Source organism: Microcaecilia unicolor, chromosome 6 (assembly GCF_901765095.1).
Source record: "Microcaecilia unicolor chromosome 6, aMicUni1.1, whole genome shotgun sequence".
NCBI lineage: Eukaryota > Metazoa > Chordata > Amphibia > Gymnophiona > Siphonopidae > Microcaecilia > Microcaecilia unicolor.
In genome coordinates this window covers 296,506,617-296,529,742 of record NC_044036.1, presented here as the reverse complement: position 1 = coordinate 296,529,742, position 23,126 = coordinate 296,506,617, and the positions used below count along the sequence as shown (strand labels likewise).

General features: G+C 41.6%; 1 protein-coding gene across 2 annotated transcripts in view; it reads left to right on the top strand.

The window, feature by feature from the left end:
• Positions 1-22,548, top strand: part of AK1 (adenylate kinase 1) — a 47,349-nt gene extending 24,801 nt beyond the window's left edge. For both annotated transcript variants that reach the window (XM_030207961.1, XM_030207960.1), the window contains 5 exons: positions 278-313; positions 12,981-13,144; positions 18,212-18,328; positions 21,191-21,382; positions 21,957-22,548. In XM_030207961.1, the coding sequence (XP_030063821.1) occupies positions 278-313; positions 12,981-13,144; positions 18,212-18,328; positions 21,191-21,382; positions 21,957-22,025 (578 nt within the window). In that variant the 3' untranslated portion in view covers positions 22,026-22,548. The remainder of the gene's footprint in view (positions 1-277; positions 314-12,980; positions 13,145-18,211; positions 18,329-21,190; positions 21,383-21,956) is intronic.
• The last annotated feature ends 578 nt before the right edge of the window (positions 22,549-23,126 follow it).

Genomic DNA, 23,126 nt, shown 5'->3' with positions numbered 1-23,126 from the left:
AATTTACCTTCTCTTTCACCTGCCACATTTTGAATATAGGCAACAGTTCTCAATCTGTATTTATGGGGTTTATCCCAATATTTTCTGGGGGATTTGAGGTTTACCTGAAAATGAAAAACAGTTCCTTCAAAATTGTTTCCTTTACAGTACTAGCACAAATAGGGTAATGTTTTCCCTCACATTCAAGATGTCCTTCCAGAGGAATCAATCTGCTAAACTAGATGGATAATAAAGGTTTGGAATGCTAATAACACATTTTTATTTATTTCTTTTCCAGAAAAACTGAAAAAGAGTAAAATTATCTTTGTGGTTGGTAAGTTGGTATCTCAGTTACAATGTTACAAACTATGGGGCTCTTTTACAAAGCTGCGATAAGCACTAATGTGTGTTTATTGTAGCAAAAAAAGCACAACACAGGGCGCACTGAGGCATCCTGCAGTAATTTCAGGATGTGCGCACACTACCCAGATGCTAAAAAAATAACATTTGTTTTTTTGTGATGGTGCATGTCAGGGGGGGGTGGAGAGTCGGTGTGTTCCAGAGGCCATAGCCAGACTTCGGCGGGAGGGGGGTCCAGAGCCCGAGGTGAGGGGGCACATTTTAGCCCCCCCTGCGGCACCGACCCCGCCGCCGCCACCACCAACTTTGACTACCCCCCCTACCACCGCCAACCCTCCCCCGCCGCCGCGGTCGGCACCTACCTTTGCTGGCGGGGAACCCCAATCCCCACCAGCTGAGGTCCTCTTCTTCCCGTGCAAGGCTTCGTCCTGTTTCTGTGAGTCTGACATCGTGCAGGACGTCAAAAACAGAACGAAGCCTTTGCGGGAAGAAGAGGACCTCGGCTGGCAGGGTTGGGTTCCCCCGCAGCAAAGGTAGCCCACGGCGATGGTGGGGGAGGGTCAAGAGGGTTGTTGGCAGGGGGGTCCAGGGCCAAATCTACGGGGGCCCAGGCCCCCCTGGCCCCACGTGGCTATGCCACTGATGTGTTCTATGCTTATCAGTTAGCACAGTTACATTGCCAAATGCTAACCAATTAGCAGATTAGCACATGAACTCTTACTACCTACAAAATGGGTGGTGGTAAAGGCTCATGTGTTAATCTGTTTTAATGGTAATATTGCTAATGGCAAAATTAGTGCATGGCCATTAATACAAAAATAGGAGATTCCGCCATTTTACCCTATTAGTAAAAATGGCCTTAATGTATGCGAAAGATCCACATAAGGGCGAACTAAGGCCCCTTTTACCACCCTTTGGTAAAAGGGCCCCACAAGTATAAAATAAATGTACATTTGAGTATATTTTATGGGGCAGTCAAACTATCTGCTTTTTATACAAAGTCTATAGGTACTTTTTACATGTAGGCTTTGCATCAAATATCTAAGGGAAAGTGCTTGTGTACTTTTCTATTGAGATTTGCCACAGATACAAAGCACCTGGAGACTTCCACATCTGATTTTTGTAGGTTTATAGTAATTTGTGTAAATTTGAAATGTCTACATGTTATTTTCTGATCTTGCCCAAAATATGCCCCTGCGAACACCTTCCCTAAATATTGTTAAAGGTTGTAGTATTGAACAGTGCACGTACTCCTAGGCAACCCAAGCCAGTTTAAATGGGAAATTACTAATTACTCATGGAGGGGGTAGTTCTATAAAGGGGTGTAGTTATCAACGTGGGCTACTGTTAAGATGTGTTAATTTACTGTTAAAGGAAAGGGATTGAGATGTTATATACTGTCGTCTTGTGGTACAATCAAAGCAGTTTACATATAATATATACAGGTATATTTTCTGTCCTTAGCGGGCGCACAGTCTAAGTTTTCTTTTTGTACCTGGGACACTGGAGGGTTAAATGACTTGCCCAGAATCACAAGGAGCTTCAACAGGAAGCAAACCTGGTTCTCAGGCTATCATACTAACCATTAGGTTACTTCTCCTCAGTTATTAGTAACTAGGTCTTATTCCATAAAGTGAGGTCAGTGGTAAAATAGCATGAATTAGTGGTGAAATTAACACGTCTTAACTGTAGCCCGCATTGATAACTATGCACCAAAGTAGCCGCTAAGTTACATGCTCATTAATTGCATAAATGTTTAGAATACCAGTATATATTCGTGTATATTTGCACATATACATGTAAATGCTAAAAATCTGCCTAAGCACTATTCTGGAACTATTTGCATCTTACTGCATGTATTTTTGACAGGTGGGTGTACACATGAGTAGAGCATGAGGGGACTTTCACTTAGGTGTATAACGCAGAATACTATAGCTTATGCACATATCCTTGGCAGTTAGATATGAATAGTTACACAAGCTCTATGGCTGGCGTAAGTGCTCGTGCCAAATTGCATACATATATACCTGATTGTGCTAGTATTCTATAAAGGATGGTAAGCACCTACTTTACTTTACGAATATGTTCCTAAGACTGCAAATTCCATCTAATATATTATACTTATAATGTCTATGATATAGTTTCCAGAGTGGCTAAAATAGCATATCTTGGCTCCAGACATTCGACCTCAGAGAAGATGCAATGGTGTTGAAAATGTACCTCCCTAAATAAGAGCATAAAAGCAGTTATAATCCAATAAACAACCAGTGATACCAATAGACTCACACACTTTGAATTAGTTTTACTTATGTTTCTGAATTCTTGTACCATTTAACAGACCCCTGGTTCTAGTCTTCAGCATCTGGCCGCTTTGGAGCTAAATTCAGCAAGGTAGTATCCAGGGGAAAAGTAGGTTGCAGAAAGAAGATCATGTCAAACGAATCTAAACAGTTTCATTGGTTGACCAGAGAATTTGATTAGGGTGCCTGCTGAATGTGGTATACTTAGATTTAATGAAGTAAATGATTGCCGCTAAAGACCAGAATGTCCCATCCAGTCAATATTTTGAAATATGCTGCTGTTTGCCCATGTTGAGAAAGCTCTGTTTTAAAAGAAGTTAATTGAAAAAACAGTCTTAGCTCTGTTCACTGAATTTCTGGAGGACCATGACTTGCTGGATATTTGATTCATTATGTCAGACCTTGGATGATGGCTTTGAAGTAGCCATGATCTTCCTGGACATTCAGTTGTATTCAATACTATTTGCCATGATATTTTTAGGAACCATTTACAGGCCTTAGGAAGTGCTGGTACTGTTCTTAGGTGGCTTATGTTTTTTTTTTTTAATGAATTGTTGGCTTGGAAACCCACTGATATGTGTGCTCCTCAGGAGTTTGCCCTCTCTGCCTGCTTATTTTAATATCTATATATGCAGCCTTTATGTCTTTTTTTAAATAAGATATAGACCTGGATTTTCTTATGTATGCTGATGTTGCAACTTTGATAACTTGCATTACTAGAATGAAGTTATAGAGGCATCAAAACATTAGTATTACATTTTGAGAATTCTGAGCTTTGTTGAGTAGGCCATATGCCTGCCCTGTCAGTGCAGTTGCAATTGTATAAGGCTTTTAAATCCAAACCATTCTTTTCTGAGGTGAAAAATTTAGGAGTGTGTTTGGATTCTAAGCTCACCATGAAGGCTGCTACTACTATTTATCATTTCTAAAGTGCTACTAGATGTATGCAGCACTGTCAAGCTAAGGCAATAACGAGAGCATCATTTTAAATTATGGCTTGTGCAGACTGAAGTATGTTCCCCTCTTTCTCCCAATGATTTCTGCTGTGCTGTGATCTTTAGGTTTTACCTCAGTTTGGATTATTGCTAATTCTTTGTATTTGGAGGCTCCAGTCTGTCATAGGCATTACAGCATTTGCAAAACTGTGCCACACGGTTATTATCCAACTGTACAATTTTTTAATGTATTACTCCTTATTTGAAAGCCTTGTATTGGTTTCTGGGCATTTGGCAAATTTGGTTTAAGGTGATAATGCTGTTGTTCCATGCTGTATATACCACTTCTTAATGTGTGATCTCTGATTGCTCCATAGTTGTTCAAGCATTTAATTCCTTTAATACCAGCCTATTACTGGTACCTTCTATGCAGTCAGCCCCTCTTGCCTCCATGAGGGATCAGGTGTTTTCGATTGCAGGTGCCTGATTATGGAACTCCCTATCACATAATATTTGTCTTAAATCTGATTTCTTAGTGTATTTAAGAAAAAAGTAAACTCTTACTTGGTTAGTTTAATGTTTATTGATTAATGATGTTTTAATCTAGATGTTTTATGTATGTTTGCTGAGACCCACTCTGGAAATAGCGGGATACAGATTTATGGAAATATATAAATAAAAAGCAAAGTTAAATCGTATCATGACAGTTTTATTTTTTTCCATTATTGATTACATCAAAACAAACCTATATATACTTAGAAAGCCGTTGTCTGCAGTTTTCTTCTTCTTGTGTTTGTCTAATGGCTGATTTGCGTATATGTTTGAGAATTACTTCATGTTATTTAAACACACTTGGCAAGCAGAAGTCCTGACTCATGGATTGAACTGAGAACCTACTGCATTGAGCTATCAGACTGGCTTTCTAGATCCTTTTAACTGATAAAATGACCCCCAACTGCTGGCCCTGGTTAAGGTGGAGTACATCTCATTGAAATGTTCTGCGTTCCTAATCAGTCTAAAGGCTTCTTCCCTTCACCTTTGCCTCATCAATGCATTGAGATTCTGGAGCTCATCCTGCTTCTGGATTACCTCATTTTGTCTTTTTAATATATTTGTAAATTATTTATACAAGGGAATGATGAGTGAAGTAATTAAAATTACACATAACACAAAATTATTCAAAGTGATTAAATTATGAGCAAATTGTGAGGCATTATCATGGGACCTGGCAAGACTGGGCATCTAAATTGCAAAGGAAATTTGATGTGGACAAATGCGAAGTGATGCATATCAAGAAAAATAATCCTAACTATGGGTACATGAAGATGGGTTCCATATTGAAATTACCACCCAGAAAAAGATGTTAGAGTCACTACGGACAACGGGGGGAATTCTACAAATAGTATTAAAAGTTAGGTGCTAAAAAACTGGCCACTAAGCTAGTATTCTATAACTGCAGAGTACCCTGCCAAATCTGATAATGAATACTAGCGTAAGTCCACAGTATAGAACTTAGGACCAGATGATCAGAAGCCCCACACTGTTCCAAATACCACTCTAAAATTAGTGGCAGAACAGCGCAGGGCTGTACCGCCCCTATGATCAGAGCTAAGCATGTTATTAGCTGTGATCATAGGGTACAGACACAATTCTCCCATGCTTGTTTAACAGGTTAGGCTGTCAAAAGTCTGGACCTGTCAAACATGGGGGCTGGAGGTCTGTGGGACCCCCGGAACCCCCCTCCAACAGCAAGGCCCTAGCAGCCTAGTGCCCCCCCAGCCCTCGTCCCCCCTCCCCCAGGACAGCAACACCGGACCCCGGGCAGGAGGTCCGGTGCTCCCCGACACCTCTGACACGAGGGAAGCCATACCATATAAGGGGGCTGGAGATCCGGTGGAATTTCTCCCTTATATGGTAGGGAAGCCTCACCCAGCACATCCCAGGATGCATTGGGCAGGGCGCCACCATTTTGAAGGTGGCGCTGAAAGAGGAGGGAGCGATACTGTCTCCTGCAACACGGAGGTACAGGGCAGGGCGGCTTGGCTGCTAAACCACCAGGGGGTATTAGGGGGTCTGGAGATCCACCAGATCTCCAGCCCTCGTGTTGGAGAGGTGGGGGGAGGGAGAAGGCCACTGGGCCACCAGGGAAAACTGGGGTTAGGGGGCCTGCAATTATCTATTCCTCCCCAATGCTCCGCAAACCCTAATGCTAGCTTTGAGTTGGCATAGGGTTTGCTGCGGGAGCATCGCCAATGTTTGGCGCTTCCCCATGAACATTGGGGAGGAATAGATAATGCCTGTTTAGCATGCATTTGCATGCTTATTGTGTTCAAAGCTGGCAAGCGCATTGTTACACATTCTCATCAGTTGTCATCATCAGTGGGAGCAAATGCGGGTGCTACTACAGCACTATTGGCCTCTAGCACCCACGTTTGCTTCTGATCATCGTTTAGGGCATAGGGTGCCCATATTTAGCCCCACATTTTCCCACCTATTTGCAGGCTCAATGTGGTTTACATAGTACCATAAAGGCGTTTGCCAGTTCGGTTGATAACAATGCAAGGTTATATTGTGGTCAGATGAGGTAGATGTGACTCAGACGTCATGGGGTCGAAGGGAGTGTGGATAGTGGATTGTCCAGTACGATCATTGGTTATGCTGTGTTGCTGGGTGTGGGGATTTATGTTGGATCAGTGGGATAGGCCTTTTTGAAGAGGTGAGTTTTCAGTTATTTCCTGAAGTTTAGGTGGTCATGGATTGTTTTCACAGCATATGGGAGTCCATTCCATAGTTGTGCGCTTATGTAGGAGAAGCTAGATGCGTAAGTTGTTTTGTATTTTAGTCCTTTGCAGTTTGGGTAATGTAGGTTTAGGTGTGATCGTGATGATCTGGTTCTGTTGGTAAATCTATGAGGTCTGTCATGTATCCTGGGACTACGCCATAGATAATTTTGTGGACAAAAGTGCAGATTTTGAAGATGATCCGTTCTTTGACTGGGAGCCAGTGCAGCTTTTCTCGTAGGGGTTTAGCACTTTCGAATCGTGTTTTACCATATATTAGTCTGGCTGCTGTGTTTTGGGCGGTCTGGAGTTTTTTTGTGAGTTGTTCTTTACATCCTGCATAGATTCCGTTGCAGTAATCTGCATGGCTTAGGACCATTGATTGTATTAGGTTTCGAAAGGTTTCCCTTGGGAAGTAAGGTTTTATTCGTTTGAGTTTCCACATTGAATAGAACACAACATTTTCTTTATTATGGTATTTACTTGGCTCTTGAGAGTAAGGTTGCGGTCGATTGTGACTCCAAGTATTTTTAGACTGTCTGAAGTGGGGAGTATGTGTCCTGGGGTGTTTATGGTTGCGTGTTTGTTGTTGTTATGTTGAGATGAGAGGATGAGGCAGTGTGTTTTTTCAGTGTTCAGTTTCAGTTGGAATGAGTTTGCCCATGAGTCCATGATGTTCAGGCCATCATTGATTTCATTGGTTATTTCTGTCAAGGCATGTCTGAAGGGAATGTAGATTGTAACATCATCTGCATAGATGAATGGGTTGAGGCCTCGGTTGGATAAAGACTTTGCCAGTGGGATCATCATCATGTTGATCCTTGAGGTACTCTGCAGTCTGCTTTCCACGGTGGTGATATGTTTGAATTTGATTTTACTTGGTATGTTCTGGTGGTTAGAAAGCGCTTGATCCAATTAAGTACGTTTCCAACGATTCCCGAAGTGGCCAAGAAGTCTTAGTAGTATATTGTGGTTTACCATGTTGAATGCACTCGACATGTCAAATTGGAGAAGTATGTTTTACCTATGGCTATTTCCTGCTTTAATTTGGCCAGGAGAGTGACTAGGACAGTTTCAGTACTACGGTGGGAGCGGAATCCTGATTGTGAGTCATGTAGTATTGAGAACTTGTCCAAGTTTTGCGCAGAATTGTCTTTATAGAATATAGCCTTAAGTAATTTTTGTGACTCTGTAGGCACAAACATTTATGCGTGCCAAAGGCTAGTATAAATGCTCATGCCTAACTACTGTCAAGCGTGGAAATGGAAGTATTCTATAACTCTTCACCTAAATCCTGGGAACGCCCATGCCCCCACCCCTCCTTGGCCACAGCCCCTTTGGAGTTGCACATGAGATGAATTAGGCATTCAGGTTATAGAATAGGAGTGCAGAGCAGATACGAGTGTAACCAGTAATTAGTGCCAGTTAGCACTTGTTAAGGCCAATTATTGATTATCACCAATTTAGCCAGTTACTTTATATACATATCTCCATTCTCCGAGGACAAGCAGGCTTCCATTTCTCACAAGTGGGTGCAAAGGTCCAGTCAAGCAAAGCTTAAAAACTCATCTTAGAGCACCACGTCTGTGTTCATTAGCGAATACCACTAAAATACATGAGAAATGGATGTCCTCTGTAAAATGCCACTCCACGCCATAATGTGTACTGTTATTGAATGTTTTTACTGCTGTAACTGTCTATTGCCTACGTCTGTCTCATTCTTGCTGTATACTGCCTTGGGTGAATTTCTTCAAAAAGATGGTAAAGAAATGCTAATAAATAAACATTACATAATTTTGTCCTTCTAGCGTACAATGCCTAGTCTTCAACCTAAGCAGCCCATACAACTGACAGCTTAGCAAGCAAACCAGGACATGTCACTGCAAATGATTCACAAACTCTTAAAGGCCAATACAGATCTCTAACAGAGCACCAGAATCTCTATCACACAAATCCCCCAAGCAAAAGAGGTACCATCAGAAAATGCAATAGTAATCACTGCCCTTTTCTCCTTGATTTTCCAAATTGCTTAGAGGAGGAATGGGGGTGGGGGGTTCTCTAGAATGTGACCCAGATGTTGTCTTAGATTTAGATGAGGTTTTTTTCAGTTCATAGCATAATTAATCCTTACACTGCCATTATCTCCTGTGTTATTAGTGGATGCTAATTTTCTTATAGATGTTATTAATGAATCTCCATATAAAGATACTTTATACCGTAATTCTTGCAATCACTATCATTGACCTAGAGGTCATAGACAACAGATGTGATTTCATCTCTATTCTGAATTCTATCAATTTCCCTAGAATTGGTGTCCCTGCCAGTCCATCAAATTTTTCTGCAATTGAAAATACGGAGGAACCCACTGCTCAGGCAATCTCTAAACATTTGGACCTTAAAACAAGGTCCAGACTCTCTCTGATCATGAAAAATCCCAACTGCCAGAGTCAGTTCTCAAAAGGTCTAAAAGTTTAAAAACTCCTGCCAGCACTCCTGGCGTGCTAAACTGAAGAACTGTGGCTCATCATCTAATAATGATGTACTACCATCACTCTCTGAAGGAAATTACTATGCCTCACAAAGTCTCCACAAGACTAAGACTCTCAAATCACACTATTGTTTCATAATATAGAAGACTGCAGATTCCACCTTATACATTCTACTTATGATGCCTATGACATGGTTTCCAGAGTGGTTGAAATGGCAGGTGGAGCAGCACTGCTTGGCACCAGGCATTGTACCTTGGAGAAGATGTACATATCATGTCTTGTTACTAATCTTTCTGGAGAAAAAGTAAAGACACCTGTTGGGAGAAGAGATGTAGCTTCTGCAACATTTTCAATAATTGTGGGTACCTCAAAAGAGTCAGTTGGGATTACATGCCTGGTCATTACATTAGAGATCTTTTCTAATACCATTGTGAATTTTCTTCCTTTTTTAAAAAATGTTTTGAAGAGATGCCAAGCGGATGAACATGGCTGGAAGGTGGAGGTGACTGTTGATGATACAGGAACAACTGAGCACATTCAGGAAGGCTAAAAAAGTTTAATTTGAGCTAAAGGAAACTGTCCAGTCAGCAACCATCATGATAATGTTACCATTTAGTGTGTTTCTATTCCTCTTCTTGTCAAAAGAGAAAAGGGAGCATTAATAGAGACAGTCAAATACCTCAAGAAGCAGACATTTTTCAGTGGAAAGAAGTTATAGAAAATGGGTCTAATGTGAGGTTTCAAGGAAGCAGTCTCTAGAGGATCATAAAAAAATATTTTTTATGGAAAGGATGGTGAAAGCTAAAACACTAAGAGATTTCAAGAAGGCATGGGATAAGCACAGTTGCAAAAAAATGAGACAGCAGAATTATCAACTGGGTCTGTTGGTAGGCTGCTAATATAGCGATAACCAAAAGTCCTAGCACAAATTCAAAATCTTATGTAGCTGGGTCTTTTGGCAGGCTGCAATGATAAAATTAATTAGAAGATAGGTTTCTCTGGCAAGGCCTGTCATTGTGTTGACTGGATCAATGCTGTTAGGTTGCTGGTGGAGGGAATCCTCTGGAAGGCTGTGAAGATATTTTTTCATGGAAAGTGTAGTAGGTAATTACTTCACAAAAGGATTGGGATGAACACAAAGGATCCTTTCTTTCAAAAAGTGAAGACTAGTGGAAGCATGAATTAGTGACCCCACAGGCTTTGACTTACATGGAAGAAATGGTGGTTATGATTCTAGCAGCAGTAGTATCGGGCTTCTGTGATTGGGTAACCTGCACAGAGTGTCGATTACGACCCTAAGAACAGTAGTATCACTGCCTCAGGACTTTAAGAAGGCATTAAGATAATCTGGATGAAACAGTGGTTATAACTGTAACACATAGAGCAGGACTGCAGCTGGAGTAATTTACATGGTGGAGTGCCTCCCTCTGACGTACTCTAGTAGTGTCTGTCAGCTGTGGCTTCCTTAAATCCCATACAGGTCTCCACGTGTTAGTCCTGGATCTTTAAATGCACTGGGAATAGGACATCTAACCCTTACAGCAGAGATTCTCAACCCAGTCCTTGGGATACACCAAGCTGGTCGGAATTTCAAGATATCCACAATGAATATGCATGAAATAGATTTGCATGCACTACCTACTTGATATGCAAAACTATCTCATGCATATTCATTGTGGGCATCCTATGTGTATGCCTCATGGGTCTCCTGCTGAAGATCTCCATTGCAGTTTGATGCTGATTAGACCATGTAACTCCTTGCATCACTAAATTGACTTCCTGTTCAATTCTGCATAAAATTCACACTGCTTGTGTATAAATTAGGGGTGTGCACAGCGCAAAAGCTTTTTTGGTTCATTGGAGCTTTTTACCTGATTTTCAGGCTTGTTTGTTTGTTTCACACATTAATTTTAATAACAATTTTAATAAGGATTTAAGTGTCACTGTAAATAGATTGAAACCTTTGGCTTAGTGTGTGACAGCGGCCAAAAAAGCAAAAAGAATGCTTAGAGTCTTAGGAAAGGAATAGAGCAGGGGTGGAGAACCACGGTACTTGAGGGCCCCAACCCAGTTGGGTTTTCAAGCTTTTCCCAATGAGTATGAATGAGATTGATTTGCATGTACTGCTTCCACTGAATGCAGATACTGTAGATCTCATGCATTTTCATTGTGGAAATCTTGAAAACCTGACTGGGTTGGGGCCCTCAAGTACCGTGGTTGCCCACCCCTGTACTAGAGAATAAAACAGAATATCATAATACTTCTGTATTGCACCATGGTGAGACCACATCTTGGGTATGCAATTCTGTCACTGCCTCTCAAAAAAGATATGCTAATTGACTTAATTTTACACATTAATTCACTAAATTGATGTAATGTGCATTATACCAAGTGGCTCATTTTCAAAACATTTAGACTTACAAAGTTTCATAGGGCTCATTTTTGAAAGAGAAAAATTTTCAAAAAGGGTCATAAAGCACCACCTGTACAGATTTCTTCTTTACACGTCCAAATCAGTATTTTCTAAACATGTTTTGCAGACGTTTATCTATACATTTCATCTGCAGTGTGTCCAAATCACAAGGGGATTGTTGGGAGCGTTTCGAAGGCAAGCTCAGGGCATGCCTAACACGTTTTACAGATATTATAGAACAAAACAAAAATGTTGAAGGTGAAAACGTCAACATCTTGGTCTAGACCTGTTTTCAGAATGAGTAAGGCACAAAAAGGTGCCCTAAATGACCAGATGACCTCTGGAGGAAATCAGGGATGACCCCCTTACTCCCCCAGTGGTCATTGACTCCCTCCCACCACCACAAAATGTGAATAAAAATAGTACTCATCAGCCTTTATGACAGATGTTATAGCCAGGTCTGTTAGAGCAGCATTTGGGTCCCTGGAGTAGTGCAGTAGTGGGTGCAGTGCACCATAGATGGGTGGACCCAGAATACTCCCCCTACCTATTACACTTGTGGTGGAAACTGTGAGCCCTCCAAAAACTCACCAGAAACCTACTGTACCCACATATAGGTGCCCCCTTCATCCATAAGTGCTATTGTAATGGTGTGCAGTTGGGGGTAATGGGTTTTGGAGGGCTCAGCAGACAAGGGAGCAACGATGAGATGTTTACCTGGGCGCATTTATATGAAGTCGATAGCAGCGTCCCCTACCTCTCCTGGGATGTCTGGGGTCCAGTCTGCTAAAAATGCTGGCCCCTCCTACATCCCAATGGCTTGATTTTTTATGTTTTGCACTTGTATGTTTTTTTAATCAAAAATGGCCTGAAAAAATAAATGCACAGAGCACAAAAATCTTATTACAAATGGTATTTACGAAAAAAAAATAGACCTTTTGCTTTTTCGAAAATGGTTACATTTGCCATTTGGATTTGGGACGTTGAGCTTAAAACGTCCAAAGTCTGACTTAGACATCATGTTGAAAATGCCCCTCCACATATGCTTTGAAAATATGCCTCTAAATGTGCTAACGAAAGCATATGCCTACTATAAATGTATATTATATAAACTTGTAGAGTTGTACTGAATAGCATAAATTTTTCAGCACCGATTTTTCAGTGCCATTCATAAAACGTAGTCCGCAGTGTGCAAAACTAGCCCATTTGGCGACATTGCCCCCCAAACGTGCCTCTGTATTTATGAGCATGGAGTGGTTTATGGAGGAATATCTGGATATTTCTGAGAGCCAAGAAATGCAAACAAGAAAATGTGACAGAAAGGTACAGAAATGGCAGTTATTGTTTTAGGTTCTTGAAGGCCTTCCAAACTTGCCTTAATATGTTGCCTATAGAAATTACACTTTACAAGTTCCAGAATGAAGTATTAAAGAGCACTAATAGTAAATATGAGAGACTAAGATAATACCCATTATATTGTAGATTAAGAGCAAGAGTCAGTCTTGCCATGGTATATGCAAATAAATACATAAAAGACACTACCAGGGAAAGTGGCTTTATCTTTAAAGGGCACTGATAGGGCTGTATGGCAGAGTATTAACTGAATCTTCATGGGAGCACACCTGGGTAGTTAGAAGAAGGCACTGCTATATCTGAAGACTCAGAAGAAAATAATGACAGTAAAATCATGCAGAACTCTGGATATAAATATTCTTTTCTTGTAGGTGGGCCAGGCTCAGGAAAGGGGACACAGTGTGAAAGGATAGTTGAGAAGTATGGATACACTCACCTATCAACTGGAGACCTTTTAAGAGCAGAGGTTGCTTCTGGGTCCCAAAGAGGAAAAAAGCTATCGGCCATCATGGAGAAAGGAGAGCTGGTGCCACTGGTGAGTCTTGGAGACACAGATTAGTACAGCAGGTGGAGAATAATTATAACAGGCTGTCGGGGCACATAGGTGCATGTTGCACTTATTTTATAAAGGAAATCATGTATACACGTCTGTACCTATTCCCAGACAGATGGAATTTTGTGTGTGTGTGTGTGTGTGTGTGTGTGTGTGTGTGTGTGTGTGTGTGTGTGTAAAAACTAAGTGCATGCTTGCCTATTTTTTAAAATACATGCATAAGTATTAGTCCCAACTCCACTCCATTTATTCTCAGCTTTCATCAATGCTTACATGTATATTGCATGAAATTAAGGGCTATGCTGCTGTGCACCAATATTTTTTATTTGTTTACGCCAAGGCAGTTTTATAAGAACCTACTTGAGCGCATAAAAGGCTGTTCTATATACTGAAGTCCCTTATAAAATTACCCACTAATGACCACACAGCCCATCCAAAAAGTCTGCTTATTTTGTTATGCTGCCAACCAATCATATCTGTCTTTTCTCACAATCCCCCACTCTTCCTTGCTGCTTATCCCATGCTTTCTTGAATTTGGATTGTTTTTGTCTCCACCAACACTCTTAGAATAATAATAATAATACTTATTTTATAGCACTACTGGAAAACAGAGCACTGTATAGTGGTGATACATATTCATATATATGTTCCTCCTACAAAAATTTGCAATCTAAGTGGGTACCTTATGCGATGGGAGATGTGGAGGAGCATTTTTGATATGATGTCCAAATCCGATTTTGGATGTTATGCAAAAAACATCCAAAAATCTAGTGCCAAACATTGTTTTTTCAGCCGATGAGGTAATTTACACTTTGAAGCCCAGAAATTAAGATTTGTTCTGGATTGGGTTCTGAGGCTTTTTCCTCCTTTTCTATATCTTTTTGTAGTTTTATAAGTACTGAAGTTTTTTGTCCTTGCAATGTTACAATCACAATTGTGGATTGCTTAGTGGAAATTTGTGTTTGGTTATTCAGTTAAAGTGACTTGCCCAAGTCACAATGAGTGTCAGTGGCAAAGGTGGAAATTGAACTTTGGCTTCCCTGGTTCTCAATCCATTGCTCTAATCACTAGGCTAGTTCCTTTCCCTTAGGAAGTTGTTTCACACTTCTTCTTCCCTTTCATAATAGCATATCAGTCAATGTTCAGCCCACAGCAGTCAGCGTATTTTTAGACTCTAACCAATGCGGGCAGAATTAGCCCCAGATATTCAATGCTGGGTTATGTCCAGGCACTGGCATTGAATATCCGGGGCTAGTTTGGCATATGGAAACCATCTAAGCTTATGTGGGTCCCAGCTAATATTCACTTGGAACCCACATAAGTAAAAGAAGGTTCCCTCACACATTCTGTTCATTGTTCCCTCTAAGCTGAGTGGGAGTCCTCCACCTATAGTCCTGCCAGTGGGATGTGCTGCAGGTCTCTAGGGAACCTGCCTATCCCCAGCAATTAAAAGCACAATATTGAAACCCCACCCCGCACTTGGTAGCAGTGCAGTTGGAGGACTCCCATTCAGCTTATAAGGAACAGTGATTCCAATCCCCCTCCTCTGGTTTAACTTTTCTATCTGTGGTGGTCTAGTGAGGTCCTTTAGACAGGAGTATGTACTACTTGCTCTTGCCCATCATGGCTTCTTTCTCAAAATTGCCACCATAACCTCTAGTGGCAGCTTTGTGGTACTAGTCATTCACCCATTTCAAATCCAGTACACTAAGTATTTCCTTATCCCTTGAGGGCTCACAATCTAATTTTTGTATCTTGAAGCAATGGAGGGTTAAGTGACTGCCCAAGATCAGCAGTGGGATTTGAACTAGGTACCCCTGGATGTCAGCTTTTCTTGAATCTTCACAGGATAATATATCAACACATGCTACACGGTTGGCTACATTCTTCTCTAAGATTGAAAAGCAAAAACTTTTGAAGCTTTATTTTGGTAAAAGACATGTTCCTTTCTGTGGTTACGCTAAACACAGTGAAGATGACAAAAAAGTAGAAGCTAGATGATGTTCAAGATATACAAGATATTTATTGAAACATCCAGTGACTCGACATGAGTTGTGTTTCAGCCTCAACGACTTGTGTCAGGAGTCTTCTGCTGGATGTTAGCTTTCCAAATATAGCAACGGATATGACACCTTAAATACAAAAAAATAAATGTCTCACAATCAAGTGTTAACACCAACTCACAATGTACATGAAATATCTTGTATATCTTGATTGTCATCTAGCTTCTACTTTTTTGTCACCTTCGCTATGTTTGGCATGGGATCCCATTCTTCTGTTTACATTTTTTTCTATGTGTGAGGAACAACATGCCTTTTTGTGGTCAGACAATCTCTCTGTTTCCAGATGTAGCCAGACCTACACAACTTGGGCTTACCTTGGGAGCCTTTTTCTTTTTAAAGATTTCCTTGTAAGTGTCCAATCACATTTGATGGTATTCGCTATAATTTTTGTGATTTCTCTAATTGGAGAACTTTCTGTTGGACTTCCTGCAAGCCCGAAAGCTTTTGAAGTTGTATATATTCGGGTACAATAGTTATATTTCTGTCCATGAAAGGTTCACAATCTAAGTTTGTACATGAGGCAATGAAGGGTTAAGTGACTTGGCCAAGATCACAAGGACCTGCAGTGGAATTTGAACCAGCCCCCCTGGCTCTCAACCTTCTTTTGACTCCACCACTACTGAGTGATGTGGCAATTGTAACTTTTTATGACCCATAATTGACTGTACCTTATATATAGTCTCTGATCTGTTTTAAGTGGGACACAAAGAAAAAGGAGTTTGCCAAAGTTTCTTCTGTTGTTCCAATAAAATATCATGGATCAGAAGTGCAACCACTTCCCTAGGAGCATCCAGATATTTCAGGGCTCCAAGGAATTTTGTTCAGTTTGTCATGGACTGATAGTGACAACTCTATTGAAATCTTTTGGAGGAATTTTAGATAAGATACTTCTTCTGGCTGGATTCATTAACCGATTGTGGTGGAATTGGATCCAATGGAAGACCTGGAGAGTCCCCAGACCCGGAGATATCAATGGACTCCTGGAAAGCTTGGAGACTCAACTGTCAGAAGAAGATTCCTGATCAAAAGGAATAATACTTCTTTCCTCTGTAGAAAATAGAGTGCAAACTGAAGAGGGAGAATCCTTCTCGTCTATTTGGAGAAGCAGAACAACTTTGCTTAGAGGCTGTCTCTGAAGTTAGAGAAGGGGCTCTTGATCTATCACTTTCATAGCACTCCTTAAGAAATTCCTGCCAGAGTTTCTTGGTGACTGAATGTGGCTGGGATGGAGATCTGAATCTCCTGAGTCTTGAATGAGCAGAAAGTTAAGGCAGAGATGGGCTGAATTCATTAATATTATACATTGTCACACTTTTCTTTGAGGAAGACTCTATGATGTGCATTATACATTAGTCACACTTTTCATTGAGGAAGACTCTATGATGTGCTGAATTCTTACTTTGCAATAGCTGATTAGAAGCTTTCCCTGTTATGCTCAGTGTTGACTGCTTTTAATGCTGCTGATACTTCTTCATGGGGGAGTGGAGGAGATCACTGGCGCCAAGCTCCAACTCTTCAGAAGTGACATCAGAGCCTACATGGGTGGGATCTTTAATGGCACTTCTGTGCTAGTGAATCCGTTTCCTTATGGGTGCCATGACATTTATGAGGTGGAGCATCTAGCACCAGAGACAAGATTCTGAATCGCCGTTTGAGAAACATTGGAATGCCCTTTGACTTTTGTCTATATGCTGACTTTTATCTTTAAAGGATTTATGATGTTGCCTTTGGTGACAGATACAAACTGAAAATTAAACTAAAATAAGTCTTCAGAGAGGAAAACTAACTTCTTCAAAGGATTGACAAACTGAAGTAAAACCGGCTGATCGCTGTTGCGAATGAGAAGAGACCACACTTAATGGACACTGACATCATTGCAGGAACACCTGTGCAAACTTAGAAAGCCTTTTTAAGATGTCTCTGAGCTTTGGAAGCTGAACCCAGTCTGGTACCATCATGTCACCAACTTTGTGGCTGGGAAAATCCTTGCGTTTCCATGTCATTGTAAATCTCCCCCTCCCCCCCCCCCCCAAAAAAAAAAAAAAAAAACCCCTTAACGGCTTACCTCATCAGCTTTGTGGTTGAAAGAAGGTAGAAGCAATTCTCACTCACTCCTGTTCTACTGACATCATCTTTCAAGATGGTACTAGCTGACTCCAGGCTTATACTTAGCCATTCATAGGTAGGGCATATGAGTGATGCGGATCACCTGGCACCATTTTGAATGATAGCACCGGCATAGGAGCCACCAGTGGGTTTGGCCAGGGAGTAAAAGCATGCTATAAGAGCCTTGTGGTCTCTGTAGAGACAGCTAGCCTGAAATGGACGCCTGCTGTCATGCATTGCCACAGCTGGGAACATGTGATTTTCCTGGCTATGGCAATACAAAGAAAATTCCCACTGGGTTTTGAAAACTGCAGAACTTGGGAAATATCTCATGGTGAAACAGCTCAGGAAAACATTATTTTACTGCATCTTAGTAGGCCACACACTCAAATATTAATAAGCTGTTAACATTTTTTTCCCTTGTCCTTGCTTTCTATTTTGACCGTGCTATAGGTCGAAAGATTAAAACAAATTATGAAGGCAATCTCTTTCTAGTACTTCTGTCTGAACAACCATACACAATAATGAAGGAGATAGGTACAGACTCAACTGGCATTTGATCTGACCACACATTAGATTTATAGAGTGACGAGGTGATGCCTCAAGAAGCCCCCGGCTCAATAACTGAAGAGCTCCAGGAGGCTGGGCTGCTTTATCATCGGCAAACACCCCTGGACAATTAAATGATCCTCTGCAAATAATTTTTTACTTATTGCTTACTTTTTCCTTACTTTAGAATTTTTTTAAATATACCAATTACTTAGCTTTCATTCAATCTAAGCTCTTGAGACGCTGGGTACGACCATGACCATGTGCTATAGGTCGTTCTGTGCATGTTCATTCACTTTGTTTCACACCCTCCCTGCTTTTACTTTGTTAGGACACTGTACTGGACATGCTGAAGGAGGCAATGATAGCAAAGGCAGATGTTTCCAAAGGATTCTTGATTGATGGCTACCCCAGAGAAGTTAAGCAAGGAGAAGAGTTTGAGAAAAAGGTGAGAATTAAAATCAGAGGTTGATGAGTGTGTCAGAGGGAGAGAGGAAGGATTGCTTTGGAACGTGACTGAAACAAAAATCTGTTCAATAAATCTGCATAAACATTGAAAACAGTTTAAAATAGCATCCACTCTATCCTCCTCTTCCCTCCACAGGGATGCTTGCTGATACACTACAGTAATGTAACTATATAAGGCTAGTTAGCTATGCTGTCTGCCTTCTTGTCATCCTCACTGGTTCTCTAAATCTTTAGGTACATGAACATAGAGTCTGATATTAAAAAAAAGCAGAGCTCCTAAATTTACAAACCTAACTTAGGGGCCCTTATATTAAGCTGAGCATCTAGCACAAGTTTTACCATGTGGTAGATGGTATTTTGGACCTGCATTAATGGTTACTGTGCATAAGAACCAGCACGTGCAGTAAAAATCCTGCATTAGCTGCTTTACATGGGTAGAGATGGATCATGGCATGATGGAGCGGAGCAGAGGAGTGGCCTGCTATGATTGTTAATAGGTTGGCTGCACTTAACACTACCTAAAGAGGGGGCCTTTAATGTAAGAAGCAACTAACTAGCTAGTCACACACACAACATTAACACCAGCTGCACACACTGTAACAGGATTTGCTTATCCACTCCTAGTTGAAATCATTTTTCTGCACCTTTTCTGACTTCATATGCAATTTTTCCTTGTTAGTCGCTCTTTTTTATATCTAACTCCTGTTATCTTATATGTTCAACCTCCTTTTACACCCTATTCTGTCTATTAAGATGTTTTAATTTGTATCATGTTGACATTGTAAGTAGCATGCTATGTCATAATGTGTATTGTTATTTGAATATGTTGCTGCTGTAATTGTCTGTTGCTTACATTTGGCTTATTCTTGCTGTACATCGCCTTAGATTAATTTCTTCAAAAAGGTGATAAAAAATCCTAATAAATAAAACGCTGTCAGTCTGCTAGTTTGGCTGCTGACCCAATTGCAAAGCATGAAAGCTGCAGTGGTATATCCCCCTGATCGTCACCCTAAACAGTACCCCCTCAGCAGAGACCCCACCCTTCTCCCAGGTTTTATCTGGGGATCTCCTTGGTAGTCTAATGGCCCAGAGTGGGAATGGTCCCTCCACTCCTGGTCCATGGTTGCACTGGATTCAAAATGGCACTGATGTCTCTTAGTGATAGTCTTGCAGTACTAATGTGTACTGCTGACCCCCTAGAGGTAGTACTACGAGACACCTACTTAGGGGTCTTTGGTGCCATTTTGAACCCAGTGCAGCCCTAGAGCAGGAGCAGGGAGGGAAAGCTACTGCTGGCCATTAGACTACCAGGAAAACTGCTGAGTAAGTTCTGGTGAGGGGGAGGGGGAGGGCCTCTGCTTGAGGGTTTTGTTTGGGGGCATGGTTTGTGCTCAGAGGGGCTCAGAAGGGTTGGGGGGGTGTGGGTTGTGTCACCTTGGCATTTCTTTTGTAGTGGGTGCTCCTGTGCTATCTGCCAATGTATGTAACATGAAACCTGTGTGCTAAATGCACAAGCTTTGCAGTTACTGCACGTTATATTTTGCAGTTAAGGTGCAAAAAATAACACCATACTTTAGTAAAAAGGCCTCTTAGGTTACATTTATCCCCCATTTTCAAACAAGCTTAGGAGCCTAATTTTTCAACTGAAAATTCACCCAAATATAGAAGCTTAAGAGTTATGCTTCTAAATTTAGGCCTGCCACTCGTTTGCTTAGATTTTCTAGCTCAATTTAGATTCCTAGTATTGAAAATCAGTGCTAAGCTCCCACCCCACGCATACTCAGTTCATGCATTGAACTGAGCATGTGCAGAAGAGCTGGCATTGTAAGCTGGAACACTCTGCCGGCTTTCTCGCTGCTCAGGCAACATGGACAGGGCTTCAGCGGTGAATCTCTTTGGATGGCGGGGCTTGAGCATTCCCACCAGCAAAGGTATAAATTGGTGGGTGGGGAGGGGAGAACCGAGAAAAAGTGCTTGTCCCCCCCCCCCCCCCCCCCCAAAATCAAGTTCTGGCTATGCCCCTGCTTGGTACTGCAGGAGCTCAAGTGGTGCCTTCCTAGAAGAGGGAGTTGCCAACTACTGGGAATCACTCCTGCCTCCCGCTAAATGTAAGGAATAAACGGTATATGCTTGGGGGGGGGGGGGGGAGTATCCCATGATTTGGAAAAATAGAATTGGGGGTAGTGTGGCTATTTTTCCTCAACATCAGCCCTTTTAGGTTGCTCCTGAGGTGGGGAGGGGGAATTAACAACACTTTGATATTTTTAACATTCAGTAAATAATGCAGGTTGTGAAATTAAATAATTAAAAACATGCATAGTGGTAAACAAAAATCCTGCATTAAGCTGAGTTATTGGCATATGAAGCAAGTTCTTGCCAATTAACATGTTATAAATTTGTTTATTGCTATAATGCAGCTTAAAAATAGGGGACCTAGATTGTAAGCCCTCTGAGGATAGGGAAATGCACACTGTACCCAAACATAACCTTGTACTATGAATGAAAGAGGTGTGAACTAAATTTAGATAAATCACCACTGATCTAGCAGAGTTTTAATTTGTTCAATCTTGAAAGTTATGTGGGTCAAGCCTGGTTAGTATCTGGATAGGGAGCCACCAGAGGAGACCAGATGTTGTAGGCTGCAATAAGTAATGGCAAATCTCTTCGTATTTTGCCAAGAAAAAATGACAGACACTGTGGTGGGACTGTGATGGCCAGAGTGTAGAAAGAGAACCGGAAAACTAAATAAGTCCCTCATCTAACATCCCATGCAACAATGGCACCCCATGGTAACCCCCTGTTTGTTAATGTGTCCATGATAGTTACTACCTTTCTTTGCTAGATTGGTCCTCCTACGCTGCTATTATATGTAGATGCGGAGTCTGATACCATGGTGAAGCGCCTGCTGAAAAGAGGCGAGACTAGTGGACGAGTTGATGATAACGAGGAGACCATCAAAAAGCGACTGGACACTTACTACAAGGCCACAGAACCTGTCATTGCTTTCTATGAGACCCGTGGCATTGTTCAAAAGGTACACTGGGATCTCTGACACCACAGAGCACACTGTTGTAAAAGGTGGCACATGGCAGGCTGAGGGAAGATATACAGCACTGTATCAAGTGAGGAGTGAAAGTTGGCATGTGGCAGGCTGAGGGAAGATATACAACACTGTATCAAATGGGGAGGGGATGGAATGCTGTGATAATGCAATGTTAAGAATAGAGATAGTGAAGTGGGGGTTAGAAGATGTTGTATGCTGTGCTGGAGACAGCAAATAGTGGCAAAAAGGCTATTACAGTGCTCTGCTGGAGGTGGAGAAAGCAGTCTGGCAGGCAGCCCTATTACTGCACTGTGCTGGGATGAGAGGAGGGCAGTGGAGGCAGACGGGAGGGACAGACAATAATATGGAGCTGTGTTGGGAGATAGAGTCAGCTGAAGGTCATGTCTCTGTTGAGCTGTCCTTAATCCTGATATTATTTGAAGGGGACAGAGGAAGAATGATATCTTTGGGGCTGCTGGCAGAAGTTCCAGCATGAATCTCCTCTACCCACCACAGGTGGTCACATCATAAATATTTCTTCCTTCCTTCCTTCCTCTTTCTGCAGATCCACGCCGAGGGAACTGTGGATGATGTTTTTCAACAGGTCTGCACTGCTTTGGATGCCATCCAGTAAATAGCAATGGCAACTCCGCATCTCCCACAGCGCTGCAGTGCCTCAGGACTTTCCAGCACTTTGGGTGCATTCCTCCAAGTACACCAAACCTCCCAGCAATTACAGCCACTCTCCCTGCAGAACTTTACCTCTTACCAGAGCCTCTCAGTGCATCTCCTGCAGAGTCAAAAAGGGAAATTTGTCCAGCCCCAAACGATTCCCCCCATCTGTCCTTGAAGTCCCGGCAGCAATAAACACATCTTGTTGTTTCAATCAGTAAAAACTTAGAGGAAATCTGGAGAACCTTCAATGTGTTTTCTTTTCCTTAAGAGGAGTTTTTGTGGATGCTTTTGTCTTGAACAGGAAATGATCTTTTGGAAAAATGTATCCCTGAGGTTCAGTAATCTCCAAACACAGTCTGTTTATCACATTCTGCTGTATCAACTGGAATTTAAGACTTGCCATCCAAACCTTGACTGAGATTTATGGGAAAAGGGGTGCAGGAATGTCCTTTTCCTGCAAATAAATTGTTTATTGGATACAGCTGCCTTACAACGTGCACAGTCTATACATCCTGTGTCCACTTAAGAATTTGTACATCCAGCATCTACTAGATGCAGACGTCTTATTTGTCTGGCATTCACTGGACACACATACATACTTACACAAACAATCTGTATCTGGTATCCACTAGACACTGATAGCCTGTACAGGGGTTCACATACATACAGAGCCTACATAAAGGGATCTCTTGGATCATAGCTATGGGGCACATATATCTGCTTGAGTAGGGGGTCTTTCATGATTTTGGGGTGCTGTAATGTTATTCATGGGTTGAGCTCCTGAACTCTATGGACCAGATGTTCAAAATGATTAAACCAGGCAGCGGAGACTCCTGCCTACTTAAATCATGCTGAATGGTCAGGAGGGGATATTTAGCAACGCTGGTGAATATCCCTTGTGATCTCCACAGCACTCGCTGATTGGTGGCAGAGTGAACCAGGAGTACAGTCTAGACAGAGCCAGGAGTTATGTGGTCACCAGCGATCTTCAGTGCCAGTGTCTGCACAATTAACTGGGTAAGTAGAATGGCTTAAAGAGTGGCCCCAACTGTGTCCCCTT